Source organism: Oncorhynchus gorbuscha, linkage group LG18, assembly GCF_021184085.1.
Source record: "Oncorhynchus gorbuscha isolate QuinsamMale2020 ecotype Even-year linkage group LG18, OgorEven_v1.0, whole genome shotgun sequence".
In the NCBI taxonomy this organism is placed as follows: domain Eukaryota; kingdom Metazoa; phylum Chordata; class Actinopteri; order Salmoniformes; family Salmonidae; genus Oncorhynchus; species Oncorhynchus gorbuscha.
The window spans coordinates 22,753,503-22,766,038 of NC_060190.1; the positions used below are offsets into that span (position 1 = coordinate 22,753,503).

Below are 12,536 nucleotides of genomic sequence, written 5' to 3' on the forward strand. Positions count from 1 at the left end.
AGGATGTTGCGTTCAATAGTGCATCCCACTTGTCACAGCACAGCTCCGTATTAACCTCAAGACTACACCAGTAGATGGTGCCATAACATACTTTGTCGTGATGTGCATTAATAGAACAATTACATGCTCTAATTTATATTATGCTATTAACTTAATGAATTAGTGTTGGCGGACAGCATAAACTAAAATCGAATATGATTTTTTTAAACCTTTACTGATAGCAGTTTTTGGCTTCTTATAAACAGTTTTTGTCATTCGAGTGTGCCTTCGGGAACCGACTTCAAGCGAGTTGTTTTTCCATCTGTGCAGGGGAACCGTGTTACTGTTACCCTTGAAGAAACAGTGAGGGGGGAAATAAAAAAATACAGTTTGTAAAAAGAATAATGTATTAATCATAAGCATATCATCAATTCGGTTTCCCAAGGGAATGCAAAATGTAAGTACATAGTTTGACAACTTTTTGACTCGAATTTAATTTTAGTTTCAGTCTTACAATGTTACATAAGGGGATTTCTTGATTAGCCATCCTCTGGACAATAGACGTTGGCTGAAAACAGCGAGTGTATGGTAACATGACGCTAGCTCACTAACAACAAGCTAGCTAGCTGCTCAAACACGCACGAGCTAGCTAACGTTAGCTGTGTTTGGTACGACTCGTCTGTTAATTTATGGAAACTCGTTGAACGAGCTAACTGCTGTTAGCTAACTAATTGTAACAAATTAGCTAAGCTAGCTAGCTAGCGTAAAATACATTATCTTGGATTGTGATCTGTTTATAGCCAGACGCGTAGCTAGCTACGTTAGCAACCGCATCTCTTAGCAATATTTCATCTCAGATGAGCGTTTTAATAAGCCAACATCTCAATATCCGGCGAGTTAGTGTCCTAATAACAGTAGATATTATGTTGATTTTCGCGAGTTAATAATGACATATTTGACGATGGGCACAAGGTAGAAAACGACAAGTAACTTTAAGCCAGCTAGGTATTTGCTAATGATGCGCCCCTATTCTAGCTAGTTATCTACCTGTTTATGGTTGCACGTGATGGCTACATACAGAAGCTAGAGTTGGTTATTATCTAATAATAATATTTAGCATTTCCTGTAACACTGCGCTATAATTGCTCAATTGTGTTTGTGTGTGAGAGAGGGAGTGACAGTCAGAGGTTAATGTTGGCATCCATATTATATTAATTAGCAGGAATATTGCCATTGTTGTTTGGAAACAAAATCTCAGTCTCGGATATATTCCTGAACTGTCTTTTCCATGTTATTGTGGTGCAATACCAAAAGTGTGACATCTTTTTTTTTTTTCTCCGAAATTCAAGTAACACAAAAGTATCACGCCAAGGTGCAACAACATCTTCATGTCCTATGATTTAACATTTGACACATTGAAATGTCAACAGAACGCAAAAAAATATACACAGGGCTTGATATTGATTTGCCCTTGGGAGTTGCAGGTGAGAAGGGGTATATCATCCACATGCTGCTCAGTGTTGTGGTCATATTTGATGCTGGACATGCATGTGGGTCGTTCCATATCATTTCAGCAAGCTATGACCCCCACCATCTCAGATTGTTCTGAAATCGTTTCTGTAGTTAGACACAGATACGATTAGCATCCCTGCAACATTATTTTGTTGAAATATTTTGATCTCTGAGAAATTAAGTTAATTGATTGCACCCAAATTGACAATTTGACAATTTGACAATTTAAATGAATAGGATTCATATAATAAATATAGTACCTAACATCTGATTTGGAGAGACATTTTTTTCTAACAGTGACTAAGACATGAGGAATCCAAAGAAATGATCCAACGACCCCCCACAACAATCCCAACCAAACATCAGTATCAGTTCTCTATATCTGATAAGTAATTACAGGCTGACGACACTGCTCGCATCGCAAAATAGAAATCTATATTATTAAATTATTGCACCAACGAGCGTCTGCGCTGCCAAGGGCTAAAATAGAAGTCAGTTCTATTTCTGATGCAGATTGCGCTGCAAGTCCTGCCTCTCCCATCTCCTCATTGGTTTATAGAAGCAGGTACCCATGTGCCTTCTCCTCATTGGTAATACCACGTGGGTGACTGAAAGACGAACGAGTTTGGTGGCAGTAATGCACCTAATTTCTGAAAGTTGCCAATCACAATATAAAGTCAAGAGAAGAAAAAGCCTAGGAAGAGAGATGACTAGAAATGATTCGGTTGACCGTTTTATGTGTGGATTAATTGTCAGAGTAGAGGACCTTGTACATTTTAGGTAAAATAACAACTCAATGTTTATATCCCAGGACAAATTTGCTAACAACAACAAGCTAGCTAAATAGGACAAATTAGCTAGCAAGTGCAAGCTAGCTAGCTAAATTGCCATAAAGGTTTAATGCTTTTCCACCTGTCCCCAAATGAATGTAATTGGTTCAGAGTTTGTTTTGATATTTTAACTTGCGCGTCGTGATCGCGTTTGGTGTGGGGTGACAAAATACATTTATGCACATTCGCACAGCCGGTTTGAGCTGCGGCTCAGATTATTGTTTCTTCATCCTATGTAATGTATTCTCAGTGACTTTTGTGCCACCCCCCGTTCAGAGAAATTAGTCATTGAAGTTTTTAGGTTTATGTCCCATCCTACATCTTGATATTACCAGGTTCTGACCACTAAATGGTGCTGCTCCTGCTGACAAGGCTGTTTTCCGCTGAAGTCATTTATGTGGTGTCGAGCCATCGCAAAATCGCCACCATGCCTGAAAAATATGGAACATTAAAAAAATATTTCTACCAAGGCGCACTGAAGATGATAAAACAGTCCACTTTTAATTTTCCTCTGAAAACAAAACAATGAATTAATAGAAAAATCAGACTAGTCCCATAGTAGATAGTTTATCTATTTAAGTAGTTGGCTTGGATTCCAGATTTCCATTCCTACTTCATTTATTTCTCAACGTCTGAATAGGCCCCCAGTTAACAGCGGCAAACCTTGGTGTAAACCGCCACCCAACCTCAAAATATTTTTTGGGGGAGTGACTTAAATTGTAATGAGAAAGACTACATTTTTAGTTGAGCAAGAGTAGTGGCAACCAGGGAAAGTGTTGGAGGGGAAAATGGTGACATGAAGTGGGTTCTGTGACAAGTACAGATTTGGCATATTACCCCAGATAGGCCTACATATAGTCACTGTGTTTAAGTTTTTGGGACATACATTTCAACACTAGTATGCTAACTAGTTAAAGTACCTAATTTGGGATCTATCTAATGATTAGCCCAATAGGGTAAATGCAGATAGGCTGAAGCATGGGGTTGCCTACTGTATTTGTTTGTAGCTACTATGCTGCATCAGTTGGGCCTCGGGTGATTATGCTTATTGCTAATAGCATACCTGGTAATATATGCATGGACCAATATGTCAAATTAATTTTACCAATATATTATTGGACTCATTTCTGGAGGTGGAAATTATATTTTAAAAGGTGTCAGCGCAATTTCATTTTCATTCAGTTTGGAGTAGTAAGCCACCAGAACTCAGCTTCTCAGTCTCCAATTACCTTTTCCCCTCACTGCTACACATTTTTCCAAAGGAAACACCAGGACAAGGTCTGAGAACAACCCGTGCTTTGGTTTTGTTTACCTGGCTAACGTTTCAGCATTTATGGTACAAACCCACATAGGTACCATTGGGAACTTGTTTCTCTTCCCAATATTACAGATAAAACTTGGCTGAGGGGGAAAAAATGACAAATAAAAGTATATTACAGTTCCATTTGAGGACAAAAACGCTGAATGCTGCGCCAAACATGTTGCAAAAAAGCTGGGAAGACATCTACGATGTACCGACCACTTCAACTGTATGTTATTAATAGGAGAACAGTAGGCAGTAAGAGAAAATGTTTCTTCGCCATTGGGTACGACATCCCTTCTCCTAAAAGTGTGCACTTGCACACATCTCCCCCTCAGATTGAAAAGCATAGGATCGGTGTAGGCGATGGCTGAAGGGACGTGCCCACTTGGGAGAATGGGGACCCAGCCTCTGTCTGCCAGTGTGGGAGGCGGGGGGGTTTGTGACACTCAGACCTTACAGTCGTTGCATAACCATCTGAAGGAACAGTGTACAGGCCTTTGTATGTGAGGTGAGAGAAAATGGGAGCGACGACTATAGTCTGTGTGTCTTGGGTTAGCCTATATATCCTGCTGTTTAACACAGTCTGTCTGAGTTGCAAAGGCCTGTTATGTAACTGAGCTCTTATGTAATTGGCCAGCTCGCTCACACTCTTGCCGCCTCGCTCGCTCACACATATTCACTCATACTCACACACTCACACTTCGACACACACTCGCAGAGCTTTCCTCTTTCCTCTTTTTCTCTCTGATACTTTGAGAGTGCCTTAGGAAAGACGAAGGTAAAGCAACGACAGTTTGTTTTACTGTACTGCTCTATTTCATGCATCCCTCTATCATAGATGATGAATGTACAAAATGAATCGATTTATTGATGATAATAACCAGCCTTTTTTACCCAACATAGTAATTTCATACCCTAGATCAAACTCTCCCCACTTTGCCAAGCTGAAAGAGAGAGTTCACCATAATTACATGGGCATTTCCATGTAAAAAACAAAAAACATGAGCACCAACATGTGAAGTTCATATCAAATGAAAGCTAAGAATCTATTTATATATATTTTGAAATCACGGCATATGTATATTTTCCCACCGTTTTCCATCCTAAAAATGAGGAATAAGCAGACTGATTTCTGCTCAAACAGATGGAAAAATGTTTTTTAGAAAACAACTACCAGAAAGAAAGTATTTAAAAGGTATTAGAAATAGTTCAAAATAATGTTGACTTGAAGACCCCCTGCCAACTAATATCAACACTTATATTTAGTTCTGGAAGTTTAAGAAACACTGCCTTGAAATGCGGTTACCAAAAACCCACGTCCTCATGATGAGGGAAGATAATGAAAGTTCACAGAAGTAACAAGTACAGGTATCCCTATCAATTAGTGTTTTTACTGATATCAATTTTGTTTAGTAATTGAGTGAATAAAACTCAAAATTATGTTATTTCTGAAAAATTTGTCACGGAATTTCGACAATTGAATTGATTACATTGGGAAATCATAGTAGTCACAAACCACAGTTGGGTTCACAAGTTTGGACAGTGGAGCAGTGTTTCCCAACCCTGGACCTCGAGTACCCCCAACAGTACAGTTTCATTGTAGCACTTGACATACACACCTCGTTCAACTCATGGAAGGCTTTTTACCAATATAACTGCATAACAACATAATGGTAATAATTGTATTTGAATGGTATGTCTCTTGAATAACTGGGTAAATCAAGATCTAGCCTAAGCCTATTCACAATACAGGTGAATGCATATGAGTGTGTGCATGCATTGAGTTATTGAGCTTGTTTTGGGCTGATTTCATGGGGCTACAGATGACAAAACCCGTTTCCCTTCAATTTGGTACTTAATTTCTTGTACTGTTCAACAGCATTTGCATAGAAGTAGTTTCTTTTTCATAAAAGTGAGCGTTGTCTCTTTAACCCGTAATGACGTCATTCACAAGGCAAGAGGAGAGCAGCCGGTCGGAGCCCTATTCAGTTCGCTGAGGCAATAGATCATGTTTGGGAGAGACGTGAGTGAGAGGCCGGTCAGCTTTGAAGTCAGAATATTTAGCGGTATTTGCGAACAAAGTACTGGGGTAGGGAATTGATGTTGGCTTCAGCTGTAAGCTAGCAAGGATAGTTCGCCTACAAAGCTGGAAGATACCGGTATCGTCTTGCATGGTAAAAGTGTTCTAGCCAGACTAGCCTGTATGGACATTGTTTTGCAAACAGCAATTAACAGTTTCACAATGCGGTGTCGCGTTATTCAAGTGTGTTAACTTCTGTGCAGCGTGAGTGGGGAGCTAACATGATGCAGGCTAAGTGGAGCAGTGCGCTCGCGCTATAAGCGGTACGTCGGTTGCCCTGTTAGACTTGAGCGGTGAGACACATTTGACAGAAGTACCGAAAGTAACAATAATTCTAGTACCAAACCATTTTTCATGTTCTAGTATCTAAAAGGTACCGGAGTTGTTATACCGTACAGTGGAGTACAGTAAAGAAAATTAGAGTACAGTACAATATTGTACAGTAGAGTTCAGTACAGTACACAGTAGAACACACAAGTTGAGCACACTATGTTCTGTATTGTACTGTGCTGTGCTGAACTCTACTGTACTAAACTCTACTTTACTGTACTCTACTCTTCTGCGCTCTACTGTGCTGTACTTTGATGTCCAAACTTGTTGAGGGCTCTGGAGTGGCACAGTGGTCTAAGACAATGCATCTCAGTGCAAAAGGGGTCACTTCAGTACCTGGTTCAGTTACCTGGTTGGTTCAGTACCTGAATCCAGGCTGCATCACACCCGGCCGTGATTGGGAGTCCTATAAGGCGGCTCACAATTGGCCCAGCGTCATCCAGGTTTGGCCGGGGTCGGCCGTCATTGTAAATAAGAATTTGTTCTTAACTGACTTGCCTAGTTAAATACAGGTTCAACATAAAGAAACATAGATATCTATAATTGGTCCAGATTTGGTCCAGTCTGGACCAACCTCTTGTTTTGGGGCGGGGCTCATAAAAATATGTGTGTAGAATAATACCCAAAGATGCAAAGGAGGATATTGCATATTTCCACCTTTTTGTGTTCATCTTCAGGGTACATCACCATGACATTCATATCCATAGTTTCTGTATAGTACAGCTCAGGGACCCATGATGTAATTCTGTTACTGGGTTTAAATGCACTTCATTTTGGTTGGGTTAAATGCGGAAGACACATTTCAGTTGATTGCATCGTTGTACAACTTACTTGGTATCCCCCCTTTCCTTCCTTTGCTTAATGTAGTTCAATAACCAAAATAGATTTTTTTTTTTAACTCAGTATGTCATAGCTGACACCCCATTCTTTCTGCAGATATCGTTGAATCTTTAATTCGCAGCAGATATTTCAGTTCTTGGGATGGGGTTGGGATAGGGTTTCCTTACCTTGATTTAGCCTAGGTTTTTGGGAAAATGTGGACACGTAAAAAAAAACAGAGGGAGATTATGCAGGAATGTTGTTACCGAACTTCGTATCTGCACTGTTTTTACAGTAAATCTGTTTTTGTAAAGTAGTCCTTGTGCATGGAGTTCAACTTTGAAATCAATGGTTGTTGTTTGGCATACAAATATGAGTCTGTGTAATTCTGTTACCGTGGAATTGGCCACATATCGGTTTCCTTACCTTGATTTAGCTGAGGTGAACTATCCATTTTTAAAGGGGGTCTCCATTTTGTTGTGCTTTGTTTGACCGTTGGCTTTAAGCGATGTGTATTGTATTGCAGGTACTCCCAGTGACTATGTGTGTAGGTAATGCTCTCTGAGCCCTGCAGGACGTCATGTCTGAAGAGGCCATCTCAGGAAGCGACCTGGACCCCAGCGTTAACAGCGAAGACGAGGATCTGGAAGAGGAGGAGGAGGAGGAGGAGATTGAGGATGAAGATGAGGGTGACAACGATGGGGATGATGAAGATGATGCAGTTGGTGAGTGACATGGCTGGTGTCTTGCCTCCGATTTAATACTCACAATTAGTACTGGTTCAGAACAGAAGACATTCTAGAAGTGGTTCTAATTCAATCTAAAGACTTGAAGTCGGGGGTGTGCACGTTGTGAACAGCGGAGTTGCGCTGCCTTCTGCGACAACTGAAAGCGCCAGGCTAAACTTCTACGCTGTTGTAATGCTGCAGCTGTTACGGGCTTTTACATTGCAGCGGAGGGAACCGTGCACGTGTGCATCATTTTGCATTGCTCTCACCAGCAATACTCTCAGTTCATGTTGCTGCTTGTGGCAGCGTCATATCGCCAAGTCTCAGTTTAACAATTGTTGCAAAGCTGCCAGCTGCTAAGAAAAAGTGATTCCTTTTCTTTTTTTGTCAAGTCTGATGCAAAACATAGGCTGTCTGTATTTCAAATGCGATCTAATGTAGTCAACCAATCAGTTACAAAGTCTGGCACGCTATTCCCTACGTAGTGCCCTGCATCAGGGGACCTGGTCAAAAGTAGTGCACTACATAGGGAACAGGGTGCCATTTGGGAGGGAGTCGGGCAGTGAACCGGGCACTCGGAGAGAGTCTGATCCGCCAAGGCCCACGTTGCCAGACGGACCAGTTTTGAGCGTGTTAGAGCAACAGGTAGGAGAGTCCAGGTCAGGGTTTGATGACCGCTTCTGTAACGAGACTTCCAGCCTGGAGCTGCCGGCATCTGCTCTGAGCGGCGCCTCTCAAACGACGTGTTCAATGCCAGGAATGTGAGAGGCTGCCAGGGGTAACACCAGGCAACCCCCGCTCATTCTCATACACTCGGGCATGACTGTCGAAAAGGATGGGAGTGTAATGAAGACACTGGCTATGTCAACAAATGGCACCCTATTCCCTATTAAGTGTACTTCTATTGACCAGGGCCCATAGGGTCAGAGCCTTGGGCAAGCCCCACTGACACACACACTCAGCCTGGGTGGAGGGGAGTCTAATGAAGACACTGGATGTGTCACCAATGGCACCCTATTCCTAGTGTACTGCTTTTGACTGGTTAGACGTAGTGCACTATTTAAGGGAATAGGGTGCCATTTGAGAGGACCGACACTGTCTGTAACGCCAGTCTGACTGGGGCCGGACACTCACGTCTGTCTGACTGGGGCCGGACACTCACGTCTGTCTGACTGGGGCCGGACACTCACGTCTGTCTGACTGGTGCCGGACACTCACGTCTGTCTGACTGGGGCCGGACAGTAATGGTCATGAATGGACCATAGAGAAGATGATCAGTTGGCCCAGTAAACAATACAAGAGTTAGGATTTAGGAATGGTTTCCCTGATAAATCATTAAGCATGATCCTGAACTAAGAATCTTGTTCATTGGAGATTCTTCAGCTCATTGACCAGACACAGATTATGTCCAGGCCTGAACTTTAGAATTAGTTGATTGATTGTCATTCACTGCTCCTCTCTCCCACAGATTGCCCAGAGAGTGGCCAGGGCAGTACAGAGACGGAGACCCAGGGAGGGAGGGACTCCCCCTCAGCTACCTCACCCTCAGAAAAGACTCCCTCTGAGCCCCCGTCTCAGCCAACCTCCCAGCCCCCCTCCAGGGCTTCCTCCCGGCCCAACTCTAGGCCTGAGTCTCGCTCCCAGCCCCCCTCTGGCCCCAGTTCCCAGCCTCCTTCTCGCCCTGAGAGCCCCAGCCAGGACAAGCCATCTACGGGCAAGAAGAAGAAACCGAGGGCCTCAAAGTCCCAGGCCACTTCGTCCTGTCCTGAGACCCCCAGCAAGGACAAGACCTCAGTTGGCAAAAAGAAGAAACCGAGAACCTCTAAGTCTAAGGAGCCTAAGCCTGCTAAACCCTCGAAGACAGTACACATGAGGAAGAACATCAGGTAGGTACACTCATCTGTTTGATAACAAGGGATTGAAACCACCCTATCTCCTCTAACCCACCCCCCTGTTCTCTCTTTCTCTTCTCTAACCCGTCCACCTCTCCTCCTCTCCTCTAACCCATCCCCCTGTCCTCCTCTCCTCTAACCCACCCCCTGTCCTCCTCTCCTCTAACCCATCCCCCTGTCCTCCTCTCCTCTAACGCCCTCCCCTTGTCCTCCTTCTCTCCTCTAACCCCCTTCCCTGTTCTCTCCTCTAACCCATCCCCTGTCCTCCTTCTCTCCTCTAACGCCCTCCCCCTGTCCTCCTCTGACGCCCTCCCCCTGTCCTCCTCTGACGCCCTCCCCTGTCCTCCTCTGACGCCCTCCCCCTGTCCTCCTCTGACACCCTCCCCTCCCCTGTCCCCCTCCTCTGACGCCCTCCCCTGTCCTCCCTGACGCCCTCCCCTGTCCTCCTCTGACGCCTCCCCCTGTCCTCCTCTGACGCCCTCCCCTGTCCTCCTCTGACGCCCTCCCCCTGTCCTCCTCTGCCCTCCCCCGCCCCTCCCCTGTCCTCCTCTGACGCCCTCCCCCTGTCCTCCTCTGACGCCCTCCCCCTGTCCTCCTCTGACGCCCTCCCCCTGTCCTCCTCTGACGCCCTCCCCCTGTCCTCCTCCTCTCCTCTCCTCTAACCCATTCTCCTCTCCTCTAACCCATTCTCCTCTCCTCTAACCCATTCTCCTCTCCTCTAACCCATTCTCCTCTCCTCTAACCCATTCTCCTCTCCTCTAACCCATTCTCCTCTCCTCTAACCCATTCTCCTCTCCTCTAACCCATCCTCCTCTCCTCTAACCCATCTTCCTCTCCTCCCAACAGGACGCTGCTGAAGGAGCACCAGATGGAGGCAGTGACCAAAGCAGCCCAGCAGGAGGAGTTAGAGAGGCTGAGGCGTCTGGAGCAGCAGAGGAAGGACTTCATGGCACCACCCGTCCAAGAGTTTTCTCCAGCAGGTGAGAGTCCTATTTCAGCCTGAAGCCCTCTGGACACTGACTGTAATAGAGGGGCTCCATTTCGTGGTTTGTCATACGAAGGATTCTGTAGGGCCCTATAAAATATTACAACTTTTTTTTTTTTGCCTGATTCCGTTGAATTTTTTTCCAGGTTAAAGTTTTTTCAAATGTTCATGTTTTTTTCTCTCAAAATCAGACTTTATATATATATATATATATATAGAAAAACCCAATTGGATGTTGTACACTGCTTAAACCACATTTTTTTAAACTTATTTTTTTAACCTTTTATTTAACTAGGCAAGTCAGTTAAGAACAAATTCTTATTTTCAATTACGGCCTAGGAACAGTGGGTTAACTGCCTGTTCAGGGACAGAACGACAGATTTGTACCTTGTCAGCTCGGGGATTTGAACTTGTAACCTTCCGATTACTAGTCCAATGCTCCAACCACTAGGCTACCCTGCCGCCCCATCAGGAGACCACTAAGAAATTCCGATTTTCGGGTGTAGTGACGCTTTAATTAAATTGTGCACCAGAGAGGCCATTGTTTGGTTAGCGACGTTTCTATAGTTCTCATGTGATGGCAGAGTTTGTGAATTAGAAGACTTCCAAACCTCTCTGCCAATAACAGCTAGTTTTTAGTTTCCCCCTCCTCGCTCAGACCACTCCCATACAATCCTAGCAAAATTATTTCTTGAGAAACTGCTCTTTTGACCATTAAAATTGAAACATAGTCTACTTTGTAGTTAACATTTAGTTGAGAATGTTTTTGGGAAATCCATTCCATCTCTACTAGAAGATGACTGTCATCAGCATCACCTCTGACAGGTTCTCTAATCGCTGACTGCATTCCTGTGCCGTTTCCAAAAGTTGCAGGAAAATATGAATCATTGATGCATTTTGTTAATGTCTTATGATTCATTTGGGCAAATTAATTACTTTTCTAATACGCTGAATATATTCAGTTGATTTCCTACCAAGTTCAATAAATGTTTTAATATGGTTGAATACAGTTTTAATGTATGGATTCCGTCTGCGTTCTCCACAATGCGGATTTTATAGAGCCCTAATTCTTCCACCCCATGGTCGAGGGAGATTGATTTTCCTAACCTCTTACTTATTTCCTGTCTTTGCATGTCTCTCTCTGACTTTATTCACATGGAACGTTAAATCCCTTACGTTGTCAAAGGTAAAAAAATAGCAACAATGGTCGGTGCGCTATCTCTCATCTCCCCCTCCTCCAGTGGAAGCGGTGTCAGGGAGGCCTGGAGAGGAGGAGTTTCAGGGCCAGGGGTCGTTAGAGGCTGCCTTCCTAGCCAGGCAGGATGTAATCTGCCTGGACAGCAGCGACAGCAGTGGAGAGGAGGAGGAGGACGCCAAGCCACCAGCTATCCCCGCTATCACACCCACTATCAGAGACGGTAAGACCAGTAGAAGGACTGCTAAAACGGAGGGAACAACCATCACCCTCTGTCTAGTAGGGTTGTCACGTTACCAGTATCACGATACTACGATACTCAAATTTCAATGGCAAAAACACAAAGCAGACTTCACTATTTGGTCCTTTTTAAAAGGGGTAGTTTGGAATTCTGTCAGTGAGGCCCTTCATCTACTTCCCCGTAGTCAGATTAACTTGTGGATACCATGTATGTATCTTCATCCAGTGTGAATGTTAGAGGTCGTTTTGGAAGTCTACAGGAACAGCTAGCATGCTAGCTGTTCCTATAGACTTTGTCATTGTGCTAACACTAGTTAGCAATGGCGCTAACGCTAGCGACTTCTTTCAAACCAAAATGGTATCCACAGGTTTATCTGACCCTGGGGAAGTAGATAATGGTCCTCATTGCCAAAATCCTAAACTATCCCAGTGACATGTTTTGTGTGCTAATAGCTTGGGAAATGAACAAATATGACTCTGGGTGACGACACAAGGCTGTGTGTTTCCTTGAGAAACGAAGTCTGTTCTTATTTTATTGATTCCTTGCCATGCTACTTCTGAGTATAGTGATACAGGTATTGTGACAACCCTACTATCTACACTACAGGCTTAGAGCCAGACATTCTAGGTAAAACCTAGTTAT

The 12,536-nt window shown here is 43.7% G+C and overlaps 1 protein-coding gene across 2 annotated transcripts in view; it reads left to right on the forward strand.

Annotated features, from left to right (window-relative positions):
* The first annotated feature begins 289 nt into the window (after window positions 1–289).
* LOC124003191 (helicase ARIP4-like) overlaps window positions 290–12,536 on the forward strand; it is a 33,367-nt gene continuing 21,120 nt past the window's right edge. Inside the window, exons 1-5 of one of the 2 annotated variants that reach the window (XM_046311266.1) lie at window positions 290–436; window positions 7,380–7,578; window positions 9,050–9,467; window positions 10,320–10,453; window positions 11,700–11,876. In XM_046311266.1, coding sequence (XP_046167222.1) covers window positions 7,434–7,578; window positions 9,050–9,467; window positions 10,320–10,453; window positions 11,700–11,876 — 874 coding nt within the window. In that variant the 5' untranslated portion in view covers window positions 290–436; window positions 7,380–7,433. Of the gene's footprint in view, window positions 437–5,643; window positions 5,799–7,379; window positions 7,579–9,049; window positions 9,468–10,319; window positions 10,454–11,699; window positions 11,877–12,536 lie in introns of those variants that run through there. The other variant, XM_046311267.1, reaches the window with a different exon arrangement.